Below are 18,805 nucleotides of genomic sequence, written 5' to 3'. Positions count from 1 at the left end.
TGTTCCCAGATGACCCTAATTAGGTTTTACATTACACGTTTTCATACCTCATGCAGCTAGCTACCATATTCATGCTTCGCCTATTCCTCTCTGATTTAAAAAGATACCATTGAACAAACAGGCTTATCCAGGCCTACACCAGCACTGGTACCAGGCCGTATTAGATAACCCTGTTTCCTCTGACTAGCCAGCCAACTAGCGATTACTATTAGCGGCTAACAAGATTTATTTTAGCCCCAACTTGCTAAGAAAATACAAACTAGCAGACAGTTGTTTTCAGACAGTAAGACACACAAACTAATAGTGTAGCTGTAGAACGCTTATGGAAAGCAGCATTTCACCAACATCTTGTTGCATCTATCAGACTGCAGAGTGAACGGCAAGAAAGTGCTTGAGACTCCTTGGTCGAGCAACTGCTCCCTCCTTGAGTGACGGGGTAGGGCAGGGCGGTGGCATGCAGACATTCTTGCTATACATGCAGCAGGAGGTGAGGGAAAAAGACGACTCAACTAGCAAACTATAAAAATGGACATTAAAACACGCCAGAGTAAGTATCACATTTAACAAACCAAACATGACTATACCGTTATAGAAGGTAAAATAAAAGCCCAAACCGGTCCCTGCATCAATACCAATATATAGTACAATATGCTATACTGCCCAGCCCTAATATAAAGCCAATTTTCAATTTGATTGAAAACACAAGACTGCCATGGAGCGGCATTTACTGGTTACAACCTGGTATATTCACACTACTTTATGATAAATAATGCAACCGACTTCAATAACTCATTTCTCTGTACAGGTGGGGGGAAAAACATGGTTGGATGTTGGGTACTACATTTATTGAATATTATCTGAATCCTACCCATTTAAAATGAGGGCAGCTCCCGCTCAGCCCAGTCCAGGCTCTTCTGTCCCGGCACCCCAATGGTGGAACCAGCATCTGTGCCCATCTTCCCGAAATATCTAAAACTCTACCTCTTCAAACAGTATCTTAAATAATCCTCCTACTCACCTCAACACCCCAATTTTTTTTTAAATATTTACACACACACACCACACACACACACACACACCAGTCAAAAGTTTGGACACACCTACTCATTCAAGGGTTTTTCTGTATTTGTACTCTTTTCTACATTGTAGAATAATAGTGAAGACATCAAAAATAGGAAATAACACATGGAATCATGTAGAAACCAAAAGAAAAATCTAAATATATTTTCTATTTGAGATTCTTCAAAGTAGCCACCCTTTGCCTTGATGACAGCTTTGAATTATTTCAAACAGCTTCATGAGGTAGTCACCTGGAATGCTTTCCCAACAGTCTTGAATGATTTCCCACATACACTGAGCACTTGTTGGCTGCTTTTCCTTCACTATGCGTTCCAACTCATCCCAAACCATCTCAATTGGGTTGAGGTTGGGTGATTGCGGAGGCCAGGTCATCTGATGCAGCACTCCATCACTCTCCTTCTTGGTCAAATAGCCCTTACACAGCCTGGAGGTGTGTTGCGTCATTGTCCTGTTGAAAGACAAATGATAGTCCCACTAAGCGCAAACCAGATGAGATGGCTTATCGCTGCAGAATGCTGTGGTAGCCATGCTGGTTAAGTGTGCCTTGAATTCTAAATAAATCACAGACTCATCAGCAAAGCACCCCCACACCATCACACCTCCTCCTTCATGCGTCACGGTGGGAACCACACATGCGGAAATAATCCGTTCACCTACTATGCGTCTCTCAAAGACATGGTGGTTGGAACCAAAAATCTAAAATTTGGACATCAGACAGATTTTCACCGGTTTAATGTCCTTTCTCGTGTTACTTGGCCCAAGCAAATCTCTTCTTATTGGTGTCCTTTAGTAGTGGTTTCTTTGCAGCAATTCGACCATGCAGGCCTGATACACACAGTCTCCTATGAACAGTTGATGTTGAGATGTGTCTCTTACTTGACACATCTCAACTCTTATCAACTTTAATCATCTGCAGCAGAGGAAACACTGGGTCTTCCATTCCTGTGGCGGTCCTCACGAGAGCCAGTTTCATCATAGCGGTTGATGGTTTTTGCAACTGCACTTGAAGAAACGTTCAAAGTTCTTGAAATTTTCCGTCTAGACTGACCATGTCTTAAAGTAATGATGGACTGTTGTTTCTCTTTTGAGCAGTTCTTGCCATAATATGGACTTGGTCTTTTACCAAATAGGGCCATCTTCTGTATAGCCCCCTCCCTTGTCACACCACAACTGATTGGCTCAAACGCATTAAGAAGGAAAGAAACTCCACAAATTAAGAAGGCACACCTGGTAATTGAAATGCATTCCAGGTGACCCTCATGAAGCTGGATGAGAGAATGCCAAGAGTGTGCAAAGCTGTCATCAAGGCAAAGGGTGGCTATTTGAAGAATCTCATATATTTTGATTTGTTTAACACTTTGGTTACTACATGATTCCATGTGTTATTTCATAGTTTTGATGTCTTCACTATTATTCTACAATGCAGAAAATAGTAAAAATAAAGAAAAACCCTTGAATGAGTAGGTGTTCTAAAACTTTTGACCGGTAGCGCACGCCTAAAATAACATTGTGGTACCGCGGTTGGGTTCGGGACCAGTTCTTGCGGTAGCAGGCGGAAGTCGGACAGAAAGCCAGCGGGAGCGGTATGAAAAGCTGCGGTAGTGGGCGGAGTCGGACAGAAAGCCAGCGGAAGCAGTATGAAAAGCTGCGGTAGCGGGCGGGAGTCGGACAGAAAGCCAGCGGGAGCCGTATGAAAAGCTGCGGTAGCAGGCGGGAGTCGGACAGAAAGCCAGCGGGAGCCGTATGAAAAGCTGCAGTAGTGGGCGGGAGTCAGACAGAAAGCCAGCGGGAGCGGTATGAAAAGCTGCGGTAGCGGGCGGGAGTCGGACAGAAAGCCAGCGGGAGCCGTATGAAAAGCTGCGGTAGCGGGCGGGAGTCGGACAGAAAGCCAGCGGGAGCCGTATGAAAAGCTGCGGTAGCGGGTGGGAGTTAGACAGAAAGCCAGCGGGAGCAGTATGAAAAGCAGCAAGTGATTGAAAGTAGGCTACACTGTGGACAGGGATGAAAGAAAACGAGATTGTATCTATCCAGTGTGTTTTGAAAAGGTGAAAATCACATGTCAAGGTCTCAGCTTGACTCAGCAGGGAAAAGGACCTTGCTGACTTTGTTTCCGATGTGGCAGTGATTGTTTCCCCAGAGCTTTACCTCCTAACAGCAGCCATCCTAGTTGACCCTGACCCCACCATCACTCACCGCAAAAGCATAAAGAGGAAAGAGGATGAACTGACACTGTGGCCAACATTCTGTCTTCTCTCTCGTGCTCACACTCACACTTCTGTGTGGTGTGTGCATACACATGTACTGTGTGTGTGTATTCCAAGTTAAGGAATAGCCATGCACAGCTCCAGTCACAGAGCCATGTGTGATCAGGTGGTCTAGCAGGCTCCTGTAATTAACAACCTCAGGCAGATCCAGTCAGGCATGACCAGCAAATTAACATGCAGCAGCTCACACACTCAACATTACAGATATCCTCACTGGGCACCAAAACCAACAAAAGAACTCCACTGAAAATAGACTCTCTGCAGAATTCCCCTTCAAGTAGCCAACAGTAGTCTTAGGGCTGTGACTATTTCCTGACCATAGACCTTGGTATAGCCTACTGATGCTGTCATGTCATACTGTGATATTGGGCCTAAATCAAACTTGAGTCAAGCAATGTTTTCCACTAGCGCTGAATGTCGGCTATACAGCAGGTTACACAGCAATTTTCAGCCGTGTACCTTTTCAACTTAAATTAAAACTAGGCTACTTTTCAATTAGCAAATCAGAAAAAAAAGCTGCAGAGTCCTCTCCCGCTAGAGGTAACGATGAGTCGAAATAAACTTAGCCTATTGTTTTCTGGCACATTCAGTTATTTTCTTTCGTGTTTCATATGCAGCCACAAAGTGTTGGCGTATTGACTTCCTGTACGTTGATTGGCGAACAGCAAGCTTGACTGAATAAAGTCGACCTCATATGTTCTTGCCATTCCAAAATACAACGTAGTGTCAAGTCTTGACTATCTTAAATGTGTTTGCTTGTTATTTTATAAAATAATGACATACCATGATCAATTATTACGCGATTAAATGAATCATATAACAATTAAGTAGTAATCTGGGGAACCACGGGAAAAGTTATTTAACCTCTCTGGGCTAGGCGGGACGAATTCGTCCCACCTACGCAACAGCCAGTTGAATCCCGTGGCGCGATTTTCAAATACCTTAGAAATGCTATTACTTCAATTTCTCAAACATATGACTATTTTACAGCATTTTAAAGACAAGACTCTCGTTAATCTAACCACACTGTCCGATTTCAAAAAGGCTTTACAACGAAAACAAAACATTAGATTATGTCAGGAGAGTACCCAGCCAGAAATAATCAGACACCCATTTTTCAAGCCAGCATATAATGTCACAAAAACCCAAACCACAGCTAAATGCAGCACTAACCTTTGATGATCTTCATCAGATGACAACCCTAGGACATTATGTTATACAATACATGCATGTTTTGTTCAATCAAGTTCATATTTATATCAAAAACCAGCTTTTTACATTAGCATGTGACGTTCAGAACTAGCATACCCCCCGCAAACTTCCAGGGAATTTACTAAATTACTCACGATAAACGTTCACAAAAAGCATAACAATTATTTTAAGAATTATAGATACAGAACTCCTCTATGTACTCGATATGTCCGATTTTAAAATAGCTTTTTGGTGAAAGCACATTTTGCAATATTCTAAGTACATAGCCCAGCCATCACGAGCTAGCTATTTAGACACCCAGCAAGTTTAGCCTTCACCAAAATCAGATTTACTATTACAAAAGTTTGATTACCTTTGTTGTCTTCGTCAGAATGCATTCCCAGGACTGCTACTTCAATAACAAATGTTGGTTTGGTCCAAAATAATCCATCGTTATATCCAAATAGCGGCGTTTTGTTCGTGCGTTCCAGACACTATCCGAAATGGTAAATCAGGGTTGCGAGCATGGCGCAATTCGTGACAAAAAAAATCTAAATATTCCATTACCGTACTTCGAAGCATGTCAACCGCTGTTTAAAATCCATTTTTATGCCATTTTTCTCGTAAAAAAGCGATAATATTCCGACCGGGAATCTCCGTTTAGGTAAACGGAGGAAAGAAAACAAAGCATTCGGTCGACGCGGGCACGAGCCTGAGTCTCACAGTACTGTAACCAGCCACTACCCAAACGCGCTACTTTTTTTTTTTTTTTCAGCCAGAGCCTGCAAAGCCACGATTCAGCTTTTTGCCGCCTTCTGAGAGCCCATGTGAGCCGTAGGAAGTGTCACGTAACAGCAGAGATCCTTTGTAATGGATAGAGATGGCAAAGAAGGCCAAGAAATGGTCAGACAGGGTACTTCCTGTACAGAATCTTCTCAGGTTTTGACCTGCCATTTGAGTTCTGTTATACTCACAGACACCATTCAAACAGTTTTAGAAACTTTGGGGTGTTTTCTATCCAAAGCCAATAATTATATGCATATTCTAGTTACTGGGCAGGAGTAGTAACCAGATTAAATCGGGTACGTTTTTTATCCAGCCGTGTCAATACTGCCCCCTAGCCCTAACAGGTTAAAGAAAAGAAATTCGGCCTATATCGAATCTCCCATTCCTCTCAAATTTTTTACAAATCTGTCACTGCCTTCCTGGAGACAAACAATGTATACGAAACGCTTCAGTCTGGTTTTAGACCCCATCATAGCACTGAGACTGCTCTTGTGAAGGTGGTAAATTACCTTTTAATGGCGTCAGACCGAGGCTCTGCATCTGTCCTCGTGCTCCTAGACCTTAGTGCTGCTTTGATACCATCGATCACCACATTCTTTTGGAGAGATTGGAAACTCAAATTGGTCTACACGGACAAGTTCTGGCCTGGTTTAGATCTTATCTGTCAGAAAGATAACAGTTTGTCTCTGTGGATGGTTTGTCCTCTAACAAATCAACTGTAAATTTCAGTGTTCCTCAAGGTTCCGTTTTAGGACGACTATTGTTTTCACTATATATTTTACCTCTTGGTGATGTCATTCGGAAACATAATGTTAACTTTCACTGCTATGCGGATGACACACAGCTGTACATTTCTATAAAACATGGTGAAGCCCCAAAATTGCCCTCCCTGGAAGCCTGTGTTTCACACATAAGGAAGTAGATGGCTGCAAATGTTCTTCTTTTAAACTCGGACAAAACAGAGATGCTTGTTCTAGGTCCCAAGAAACAAAGAGATCTTCTGTTGAATCTGACAATTAATCTTGATGGTTGTACAGTCGTCTCAAATAAAACTGTGAAGGACCTCAGCGTTACTCTGGACCCTGATCTCGCTTTTGACGGACATATCAAGACTGTTTCAAGGACAGCTTTTTTCCCCATCTACTTAACATTGCAAATATCAGAAACTTTCTGTCCAAATATGATGCAGAAAAATGTATCCATGCTTTTGTCACTTCTAGGTTAGACTACCGCAATGCTCCACTTTCTGGCTAACAGGATAAAGCACTAAATAAACTTCAGTTAGTGCTAAACACGGCTACTAGAATCTTGACTAGAACCAAAGAATTTGATCACATTACTCCAGTGCTAGCCTCCCTACACTGGCTTCCTGTTAAGGCAAGGGCTGATTTCAAGGTTTAACTGCTAACCTACAAAGCATTACATGGGCTTGCTCCTACCCATCTTTACGATTTGGTCCTGCCGTACATACCTACCCGTACACTACGGTCACAAGACGCAGGCCTCCTAACGGTCTCTAGAATTTCTAAGCAAACAGCTGGAGGCAGGGCTTTCTCCTTTAGAGCTCCATTTTTATGGAATGGTCTGCCTACCCATGTGAGAGACGCAGACTCGGTCTCAAATTTTAAGTCTTTATTGAAGATTCATCTCTTCAGTAGGTCCTATGATTGAGAGTAGTCTGGCCCAGGAGTGTGAAGGTGAACGGAAAGGCACTGGAGCAACGAACCACCCTTGCTGTCTCTGCCTGGCTGGTTCCCCTCTCTCCACTGGGATTCTCTGCCTCTAACCCTATAAACAGGGGCTGAGTCACTGGCTTACTGGTGCTCTTCCATGCTGTCCCTAGGAGGGTGCGTCACTTGAGAGGGTTTAGTCACTGAAGTGATCTTCCTGTCTGGGTTGGCGCCCCCGTTTGGCGGAGATCTTTGTGGGCTATACTCAGCCTTGTCTCAGGATGGTAAGTTGGTGGTTGAAGGTATCCCTCTAGTGGTGTGGGGGCTGTGCTTTGGCAAAGTGTGTGGGGTTATATCCTACCTGTTTGGCCCTGTCCGGGGTTATCGTCGGACAGGGCCACAGTGTCTCCCGACCCTTCCTGTCTCAGCCTCCAGTATTTATGCTGCAGTAGTTTATGTGTCGGGGGGCAAGGGTCAGTCTGTTATATCTGGAGTATTTCTCCTGTCTTATCCGGTGTGAATTTAATTCAGTCAGTCTCTCTATCAAATAAATTTGATATAGTCGGAGAACATATCAGAATCGTCCGATTATTAGCTAAAAATGCCGATGTCTAGTTTAACGCCGACGTGCATACCGATATAACGTAGGTACATGATATAATGACGGAACTTAAGATTTTGCGCTATACGTGCAACACAGCATTATACTAAACTAGCCCAAAATGTCTGCTGTGTGGATCGAGCAGTCAACAAGTTGAGCAGTCATTTGAAAGAGTAACAAAATTTCAGCGAGACAACTCAAAGGCGATATCCATTAAAGCCAAGATAATGGAATTCATTGTCCTTGACAAACAACCGTTCTCTGTCGTGGGTGATGTTGGCTTTGCCGACTGGTCGAGCACCGGTACACACTACCAAGTGCACTATTTTTCAGATGTTGCCCTACCGGAATGACACAGTAATAGCATCACTTCTACAAGCTTCACGACATACATACTATAGAACGTCGTTTGGGTCTTTGAGTGTCAAAAAAGATACAGTAGCACTGTCAAAGCTGTACAAAAAAAGTCAGCAAACACCGGCCACAAACAATGTGTTTACAATAATGAATTCGTAATAAAGCATAATTTGTTCGACCTCAACTTCGACCGCATTTGTTCGACCGCAACCTAAACTCAGCAAAAAAAGAAACGTCCCTTTACCAGGACCCTGTCTTTCAAAGATAATTCGTAAAAATCTAAACAACTTCACAGATCTTCATTGTAAAGGGTTTAAACACTGTTTCCCATGCTTGTTCAACGAACCATAACCAATTAATGAACATGCACCTGCGGAACGGTGGTTAAGACATTAACAGCTTACAGACGGAAGGCAATTGAGGTCACAGTTATGAAAACTTAGGACACTAAAGGAGGCCTTTCTACGGACTGAAAAACACCAAAAGAAAGATGCCCAGGGTCCCTGCTCATCTGTGTGAACGTGCTTTAGGCATGCTGCAAGGAGGCATGAAGACTGCAGATGTGGCCAGGGAAATTATTTGCAAAGTCCGTACTGTGAGACGCCTAAGACAGCGCTACAGGACCAACAGCTGATCGTCCTCGCAGTGGCAGACCACGTGTAACAACACCTGCACAGGATCGGTACATCCGAACATCACACCTGCAGGACACGTACAGGATGGCAACAACAACTGCCTGAGTTACACTAGGAACGCACAATCCCTCCATCAGTGCTCAGACTATCCGCAATAGGCTGAGAGAGGCTGGACTGAGTGCTTGTAGGCCTGTTGTAAGGCTGGTCCTCACCAGACTTCACCGTCGCCTATGGGAACAAACCCACCGTCGCTAGACCAGACAGGATTGGCAAAAAGTGCTCTTCACTGACGAGTCGCGGTTTTGTCTCACCAGGGGTGATGGTAGGATTCACGTTTATCGTCGAAGGAATGAGTGTTACACCGAGGCCTGTACTCTGGAGCGGGATCGATTTGGAGGTGGAGGGTCCGTCATGGTCTGGGGCGGTGTGTCACAGCATCATTGAACTGAGCTTGTTGTCATTGCAGGCAATCTCAACGCTGTGCGTTACTGGGAAGACATCCTCCACCCTCATGTGGTACCCTTCCTACAGACTCATCCTGACATGACCCTCCAGCATGACAATGCCACCAGCCATACTGCTCGTTCTATGCGTGATTTCCTGCAAGACAGGAATGTCATTGTTCTGCCATGGCAAGCGAAGAGCCCGGATCTCAATCCCATTGAGCATGTCTGGGACCTGTTGGCTCGGGGGGTGAGGGCTAGGGCCATTCCCCCTAGAAATGTCCGGGAACTTGCAGGTGCCTTGGTGGAAGAGTGGGGTAACATCTCACAGCAAGAACTGGCAAATCTGGTGCAGTCCATAAGGAGGAGATGCACTGCAGTACTTAATGCAGCTGGTGGCCACACCAGATACTGACTGTTACTTTTGATTTTGCCCCCCCCCAAATCCCTATGGGACTCCCAATCACAGCAGGATGTGTTAGAGCCTGGATTCAAACCAGGGACTGTAGTGACGCCTCTTGCACTGAGATGCAGTGCCTTAGACCGCTGCGTCCATGTGTGTGTTAAATATTTAACTGTACTAGAATGCATAAAAGGCAGCTAAAATTGTTAATATCGATATGGATTTTTTTGGCAAGGAAAATATTGGATATCGGTATCGGCCAAAAATGTCATATCGATGTATCACTAATATTTACGTGTGTATGTCTTTGCTGTCTCTCTGTTGAAAACACTCGATCCATCTACAGGGAGTAATTCGACAGAAAGTCTCTGGTTGTCCAGAGTGTTTGAGTGTCTGTGAGATTTTGTTTTGGAGTGTCTGTGAGAACTGCGAAGAGCTGCTGGCAAAACGCACAAAAGTGCTGTTTGAATGAATGCTTACGAACCTGCTGGTGCCTACCACCGCTCAGTCAGACTGCTCTATCAAATCAGACTTAACTATAATATAATAAACACACAGAAATATGAGCCTTAGGTCATTAATATGGTCGAATCCGGAAACTATCATCTCGAAAACAAAACGTTTTTTCTTTCAGTGAAATACGGAACCGTTACGTATTTTATCTAACAGGTGGCATCCCTAAGTGTAAATATTCCTGTTACATTGCACAACCTTCAATGTTATGTCATAATTACGTAAAATTCTGGCAAATTAGTTCGCAACGAGCCAGGCGGCCCAAACTGTTGCATATACCCTGACTCTGCGTGCAATGAACGCAAGAGAAGTGACACAATTTCACCTGGTAAATATTGCCTGCTAACCTGGACTTCTTTTAGCTAAATAAGCAGTTTTAAAAATATATACTTGTGTATTGATTTTAAGAAAGACATCGATGTTTATGGTTAGGTACACGTTGGAGCAATGACAGTCCTTTTTCGTGAATGCGCACCGCATCGATTATATGCAACGCAGGACAGGCTAGATAAACTAGTAATATCAACCATGTGTAGTTAACTAGTGATTATGATTGATTGATTTTTATAAGTTTAATGCTAGCTAGCAACTTACCTTGGCTTCTTACTGCATTCGCGTAACAGGCAGGCTCCTTGTGGAGTGCAATGTAAAGCAGGTGGTTAGAGCGTTGGACTAGTTAACCGTAAGGTTGCAAGATTGAATCCCCGAGCTGACAAGGTAAAAATCTGTCATTCTGCCCCTGAACAAGGCAGTTAACCCATCGTTCCTAGGTCGTCATTGAAAATAAGAATGTGTTCTTAACTGACTTGCCTAGTTAAATAAAAAGGTGTAAAAAAAAATAATAATACAAAAAAATATATATATTAAATTCGGCAAATCAGTGTCCCAAAATACCGATTATTATGAAAACTTGAAACCGGCCCTAATTATTCAGCCATTCCGATTAATCGGTCGACCTCTACTCTTAACACGTATGGACCCAGAACTTAACTGAGCATCTGTTCTGTTGATTTATGAGACCCCATTTTTCCATTTGAAAAAGTGCCCATCACACAATTTCAAGATAATTTGGGCTATTTTACTTCATTCTTCTGTTTTCATATCTTGCAGGAAAATACTTTAAATCAAGAGAAAACAAGGTTAAATGTTACAAAAAAGGTTGATAGGTCTTAGAAAATAGTCCTAGACGATATCCCCCCCAAAAAAAATAGGCACACACTGAATTCATAAATTTCCTGTAATTCAAATTGTACACAATACCACAAAAAATAAAATCCACTCTGGGAGGTAAACTCAATGAAGTATTCAATCATTTCACTGTGTATTTCAGATGGAATAAAAGCAGTAGAATGTACCAGAGGCCACCAAAATCAAGATTTGTTAACCAAACAAGCTCTGAACCCCCAGCAGGCTCCTTTTCTATTTGGCTGGCTACTCCATGTGCTTGTGGAAAACACTGGTCAAGATGTCAAGGGGCACCAGGGACAGAGTCCAGACTCTCAGTGGTTTCAGGATGTCCCTGACATTTAGAAGGACCTTTAATATAATTCCAATCTTGATATCAAAAACATCAGAAGTGGCATATTTAATCATTTTGTAAGAATCGAGGGAGTGGCATTTGTCTGTGTTCTTTGGTCAGTGTGTTTAAATCTGTCCAAGTTCTCGTCAAAATATGCCTTTTGAACATGACAATAAAAACCACATAGCTTTGTAAGCTTTCACCAAGATATCCAATAACAGCACAATCATTTTCTATTTTTATTTTAAAGAGGTCAACGTTCCCCCTAGACTCCCTGCTTTGTCCAGCACCCCATCACTCATCCCCACTTCCTGTCCACACAGGAACCAGCCAGCACCAGACCAGGAGGAAATCATTCTTCGTTGAAAACACTGACTGCAGGAGGGAGGTGGGGTGGCCAACAGACATCAATATGAAGGCCCAGCTATCAGCTGCTGCACAAAGAGACCTGCCTAATCTTTGCCCACACATGAGGACAAGAAAAACCGTAGGGAAGTAACAGACTCCCTTGGACCACTGTTGACCTCTATCTTGACCGTACAAGTCTTGACATTGAATGTGCAGCGTCAGCAGGAAAGTACCCTGATAGACTTTTGACATATTAACCACCTTTGCGCTAGTTCAGCACTTTTTTGAGATGGAGATTTGTACACAGACACAGTGTAAAGTGGTTGATAGGTAGGTGCCTGACAAGGGGCCAGTCCCAGATACAGGTGTTCTACAGGTCAGCAAGCCTGTTAAAAGATGGGCTCAGGCAAGGTGAGTCAATTGAAATGGTCCAACTAGCACACCGCTCCACAATGAGCTTCATAAAAGACACCACACGAAGAGAGTGGGAGTCTGGCAATATTTCTGGATGTTTGGCATGGAATGATACTGATGCAGAGGGAAATTAGGCTAAATGACCTTACAGTATGTATATAACCTAGGCCTACAACACGGAATGACGCTTCCTGTTCAAAGGTAGACCCTAGGTTAACAAACAGGACTTTCTTTAGAAGAGTCCCATCTGCAAATAAATGGAGAAGATACTTTTTTTAAACAGCATTCAATGTGAAAGAGTAATATAATGAGGCGTCTATGTCCTCGATTTACAGTCAGCTCCACAATTATTGGCACCCTTGATAAAGATATTGTATGCTCCAAAAAAAATGGCTATTATATTATTTTAAGTGATGAAAAAAAATCTAAAAGATAGGGGTCAAAATTATTGGCACCCCTGTGTTCAATACTCTAGCACTCTCCCCTTGTGATGATAACAACGCTGAGCCTTTTTATAAAGATGTTGTGTGAGGTTGGAGAACACGTTGGGGCTACTACTGGTGTGCATGGCCAAAGAACTCTAGTTTCATGCCGGTACTATGGTCAGACAGAGTAGTTTGGCCACGGACACCAGTGGTGGGTTTGGCATTGAAAAACAGAAGCATATGCAGAAAAGTATATCATACCTACAGTAAAATATGGTGGTGGATCTTTGATGTTATGGGGTTATTTTGCTTCCACTGGTCATGAACTTTACCAAGTACCATGACATTTTAGCCAAAAACCCTGGTTGCCCTCGCCAGAAGGCTGACACTTGGACGGAAGTGGATCTTCCAGCAAAAAACAAAAACCCCAAGCACTAATCAAAATTAACAAAGAAATGGTTTATTGACCACAAAAAAAAAATCTACATTTTGCAATGGCCATCTCAGTCTCTGGACTTGAACCCCATTGAAAACGTATGGCGTGAATTGAAGAGGGCAGTCCATAAGAGCAGACAAAGGATATCAAGGATCTGGAAAGATTCTGTATGAAGGAATGGTCTAAAATGTTCTCCAGTCTCATAAAACATTGGATAAAAAGACTTGAGTATTGAAAACAGGGGTGCCAATCATTTTGACCAGTATCTTGAGATGTTTATGTATTACTTGTTAAACAAAATCTTTCACTGAGCAATTGTAGCATAAAATAAATGTCCATTTGTTTTGTTGCATACAATATAGCGCAGTATAATTCGTATTTTTTTCCCCTCGTCTTTATTAAGGGTGCCAAAAATGATGGACCTGACTGTGTGTCCAATTAAAAAGAGTTAGATCCACAATCTGTCATTCCAAACATATATGCAATTTGTACAAATGTATTTTCTTGTCGTTGCAGTCATCTGAATTTTTGCATAAGATGAGTGATAGAAACAATATTGACCATTGAAACTCTAGGTAGGAACTGATAGTGAGATAGACTTAAACACATTTAAACAAAGCCTGGTATGATAAATTCCACAAAAATGAACTGAAACAGTGGTTCATTTCACCAAGGAGAACAAACTAGCAGAACTACAGTCACCTGTCATATTTCCCCCCCACATCCTTTCTCTGATAACCATACCCGGGGTAAGATAGGTACGCCTATACAATAGGCAGGCATCTTCTATTCAATTCCTCTATTTTCACTTTGTTTTTGATATATAGACTAATGTCTCAAACAGATAACTGATAAGATACTTTACTTGCAGCTAATAGAAAAAAAAACGTACCTAATTGTTAGGCTGGCTATTCCTATCATTTCCTACTGTCTGCATCAGGACAAAATAAATCGCATTCAATAAGAATAGGTAGCCATGTCATGTGACAACAACCTATGAATTATGCAATACTATCTGAATATGTAGCTAACTGGCTAGGTAAGAAATTGAAAGTACACCCAAAAGGCTAATTTAATGTGTGGGACTAGCAAACTAGCTACATGTTTCAACAAAGTGTAATGTGCATTCTGTTCAGATGTCATCTCCAAATGTTGGCTAACGTTACTGAATGGCTCTTTTGTTAATGCTAGCTAGCCTAGCAATATACAATTCATTGAGTTTAACAAGCTAGACAGTGCCAGTTGCTATGTTAGCTAACAAGCCCTTGAAGGACTGGAGGTTGATAGCTAGTAAGCAAGTAGCCAACTTGCAAACAAAACTGCCCATCTAGTTAGTACCTAGGACGTGAAGCGAAGCACCTTGTTAGCACAAAGCTAACTAGATGGCTAGGCTTTTGTAACCTGCCTGCTGCTGACTGGCATGCTAATCAGCTAGCTCTGGCTAACAGTTCTACAATGACACTACTGGTGGCTTGCAAACGAACGTTAGACAGACGCGCTAACCACAAAGGATGGCTTGGCTTAGCTAGCTAACGTTAGCCAGCTCCACCTTTATCATATAGGTTAGCATGATGCCACATATATTCGACGTGGTAAAAAACCAAAAAACAAAAAAACATTGGACTCAAAGGTTAGCTAGCTAGCTTACTAGGAGGCAGGCACCATCAATAATCGAGCGAGTCACTGGTGCTGCATCAAAGCTCGATGACATGTCACTCACCTAACAGTGACCGGAGGTGCTTCAGTCGGGTCAATACATCCTTCTTTGGGTCCAGAACTTTCTGTGTAGATTTCTTGACGTCTCCATGGCCCCTTCGAGTGAACATTCCGCTGTAAAAAGCAATTTTGAAAGCTAGAATAAGTTACCTCTTCTTTACCATATAGTGAGCCTATGCTGTGACACCGTCACTTTCCTCACCACCGCTCTATGCTTGCTCCGTGAGCATACTTTGCGCCGCTAGTCCCCTCCTTTTTCGTGGGTGTGTAAACACGGAAGCGCAGCTCGTAACGTGGCCACGCCCCCTGTAGTACGTATCTAGCAAGTGCTCAAGCGCCTGCCCCATGCTAACTATTTAACACAAACTTAATATTACCACTGTCTTGGAGAGCTGGGTGTGTGAAAATGTTCTTGTTATAACAATACATTTTTCAAAATCACCCAACCTTCAAGAAAAAACAAATGAATCAATATTCAGGTGGTTTATGCCTACTAGTTGAAGATCCTTGCCATCATCTTACGCTACATAGACAAAACATGACGCGTTTATGATGTGTACAAACTAGCAGGTGCACAAACTAAAATGTCAAATATTATTTATTTGAGGCCAGGAGCATTTAACATCCAATGCTTATTTGTATGACTTATTCAAAACTGTCCATGAATGACTACAAAAATATATAGCCTCATATAATTAATTTTCAAAGACACAAGTAGGCATATCAGATTACACTGGCAAAATCTGGTGTGGGTGTCACGTCCTGACCATGGTAAGATGTTATTTTCTATGGTAGAGTAGGTCAGGGCGTAACGGGGTGTTTTGTGTTTTTCTATGTTTTGTATATCTATGTTTAGGTTCTAGTTTTCTATTTCTATGTTGTTTTTTGGGATGATCTCCAATTGGAGGCAGCTGGTCCTCGTTGTCTCTAATTGGAGATCATATTTAAGTAGTTTTTTTTTTCCACCCACCTGTGTTTGTGGGTAGTTGTCTTCTGTTTAGTTTATGTACATAACAGAACTGTGCGCTTTCGTTTTCTCGTTGCTATTTTTTCTTTAGTGTTCTGAGTTAAAATAAATATTCATCATGAGCACTCGACACGCTGCACCTTGGTCTACTTTCTACGACAGGCGTTACAGAACTACCCACCACAACTGGATCAAGCAGCGTGCCCAGGAGGAGATGGATTCCTGGTCTCTGGAGGAGTGGCTAGAGAGGATAGACTGGACTTGGGGGGCAAGTATTGGACAGATACAACAACAAAAAAATTGGGGGGCACACGGGTAGATTGACGGAGTCAGGGGTGAGACCTGAGCCAACTCCCCGTGCTTATCGTGGTGAACATGTGCCTGCTCCTCGCACTCTCCCTCCAGTGCGCCTCCACAGCCCAGTTCGTCCTGTGCCTGCTCCTCGCACTCTCCCTCCAGTGTGCCTCCACAGCCCAGTATGTCCTGTGCCTGCTCCACGTACCAGGCTGTCAGTAGGTCTCCTCAGTCCGGTGAGACCTGTTCCAGCTCCACAAAAGAAGCCTCCAGTTATGATCCATGGCACGAAGCCTCCAGTGACGATCCATGGCACGAAGCCTCCAGTGACGATCCATGGCGCGAAGCCTCCAGTGACGATCCATGGCGCGAAGCCTCCAGTGACGATCCATGGCGGGAAGCCTCCAGTGACGATCCATGGCGCGGAGCCTCCAGTGACGATCCATGGCGCGGAGCCTCCAGTGACGATCCATGGCGCGGAGCCTCCAGTGACGATCCATGGCGCGAAGCCTCCAGTGACGATCCATGGCGCGAAGCCTCCAGTGACGATCCATGGCGCGGAGCCTCCAGTGACGATCCATGGCGCGAAGCCTCCAGAGACGATCCATGGCGCGGAGCCTCCAGTGACGATCCATGGCGCGGAGCCTCCAGTGACGATCCATGGCGCGGAGCCTGCAGCCCGTTCCTCCGACGATGATCCACGGTCCGGTGGTACTAAAGCAGAGGGATCAGCGGGTGGAGCGGGGGTTATGCCCTGAGCCGCCGCCTCTGCTGGAGGATCCGCTGGAGGATAAGGTTATGTGGACCGCACTAGAGCCGCCATAGATAGGAGTTACCCACCCTACCCTCCCTTTTGTTTTTTAGTGGCATTCGGAGTCTGCACCTTTGGGGGGGTACTGTCACGTCCTGACCATAGTAAGATGTTATTTTCTATGGTACAGTAGGTCAGGGCCCGACAGGGGGTGTTTTGTGTTTTTCTATGTTTTGTATATCTATGTTTAGGTTCTAGTTTTCTATTTCTGTTTTTTTTGGGATGATCTCCAATTGGAGGCAGCTGGTCCTCGTTGTCTAATTGGAGATCATATTTAATAGGGTTTTTTTCCACCTGTGTTTGTGGGTAGTTGTCTTCTGTTTAGTTTATGTACCTGACAGAACTGTGCGCTTTCGTTTTCTCTTTGTTATTTTTTCTTTAGTGTTCTGAGTTAAAATAACTATTCATCATGAGCACTTGACACGCTGCACCTTGGTCTACTTTCTACGACAGCCGTTACAGTGGGGTAGTGTTCTTGCTGACAGTCACCCTAATTACCTTATATTTTAGCCCATTGTTAATAATGGGAATTACACTGATCAGACTAAATAGATAATAAAATCTCCTTTAGACAAGATTACATACATTTGCCCCTAGACCAAATTATTTGTATATTTATTGTCCCCCCTCTTGAATCAAACTTACACTTTTGGATTCACAATCTGGACAAAATGATTTGTATAGTTACAATTCAGATCTGCCTACCAAACGTCCCTGCTAAAACAGACTGTAGGTCTCAGTGCCGTGTATTCACGCAAAAAAAATAAAAAAAATAACACCAAGTAATTTATCTTTCGTCTCTGTGTTTCATAATTTTCCTTCAATTCGCAAGAGGCTGAATGTATCTCACAGCAGAAAGCATCCGAGCATTCTCTCGCTCAAAAGTTAACGAATTGACTTATTAGAAAAAGCAGTACTTTCAATGCGTGAGATATAAGAGATGTGGTGCGTCTTGAAGAGGGTCAAATACGTGTTTCACAGCCAATGCGTGAGAGTTGGCAGCTCTCGGGAAACATAGAGAGAAATATATTTTTTATTTTCCACCCTGGTCATAAGCCTAAGCCATGTCAAAATATGTAGAATTAAAGGAAATTTGCTTTAAAACAGTAACATTTTATTGGGGCAGGACCCCCAGACCCCATCTAGAATTTGTGCCAGGGGCAATGAAATTCACATTGCAAATCTCACTCCAAGGTATATTCAAAAGTTGGCAGCCCTGCTCTGATATGATTATAAAAGACATTCTGTAATTTCGACAGCCTATATTAATCAAGCTGATTTTGTTGTGCAACAGAAACTATTTACACCAAACGGAAAATTACTTGCAACAGAAATTATTTACTCCAAACGGGTAACGTTTTGCAAGGAAAACAAGTTTTTATTGGACAAATTCAGGTAGGTCCCTCCATTTTTTTCTGTTTGGTTCTTAAACAGTAAACAGTTTCCATTGCAAGAAGTAATGACTACACCCCTGACCTCTTCACTTTGTTTGGTAAACTTAACTGAGGCAAGTGATGAGGTTGGAGAAATGCACCACTCTCAAATTAATAGACAGCCTAATCTTCAGGGCACTTGCCACCAATATAGCAAATTAGGCTATGTTTAGACATGCACACCAATTCTGATCATTTTTCCACTAATTGGTATTTTAATTTTTCTGATCGGATTGGTCAAAATACTAATTAGTTTAAAAAATATCAGAATTGGGCTGCCTGTCAAAATGCAGCCAAAGAGTACAGTGAATAGGACTTGAATCTGCAACACTGCATGCAAGTACACTTCTTATACATACTAAATAAATACAAGGTACAAAGCATATTAACTAACTAAAACAACTAGCGTGTGTAGGCTACAATGCTAGAAAGAGGGGGTCATGGTTTATGAGGAGGCACATGCCTGTCGTTTGATGGAATATTGTCATCAGAACACGCA

At 42.9% G+C, this 18,805-nt stretch overlaps 1 protein-coding gene across 3 annotated transcripts in view; it reads right to left on the bottom strand.

The window, feature by feature from the left end:
* Window positions 1-15,086, bottom strand: part of ralgapa2 (Ral GTPase activating protein catalytic subunit alpha 2) — a 150,695-nt gene extending 135,609 nt beyond the window's left edge. For 2 of the 3 annotated variants that reach the window (XM_014210400.2, XM_014210399.2), the window contains exon 1: window positions 14,806-15,086. In XM_014210400.2, the coding sequence (XP_014065875.2) occupies window positions 14,806-14,911 (106 nt within the window). In that variant the 5' untranslated portion in view covers window positions 14,912-15,086. The remainder of the gene's footprint in view (window positions 1-14,805) is intronic. The other variant, XM_014210401.2, reaches the window with a different exon arrangement.
* Window positions 15,087-18,805: the final 3,719 nt, after the last annotated feature.

The sequence above is a fragment of the Salmo salar genome, chromosome ssa09 (assembly GCF_905237065.1).
Source record: "Salmo salar chromosome ssa09, Ssal_v3.1, whole genome shotgun sequence".
NCBI classification, from domain to species: domain Eukaryota; kingdom Metazoa; phylum Chordata; class Actinopteri; order Salmoniformes; family Salmonidae; genus Salmo; species Salmo salar.
This window is presented reverse-complemented; position numbering and strand designations above follow the sequence as displayed.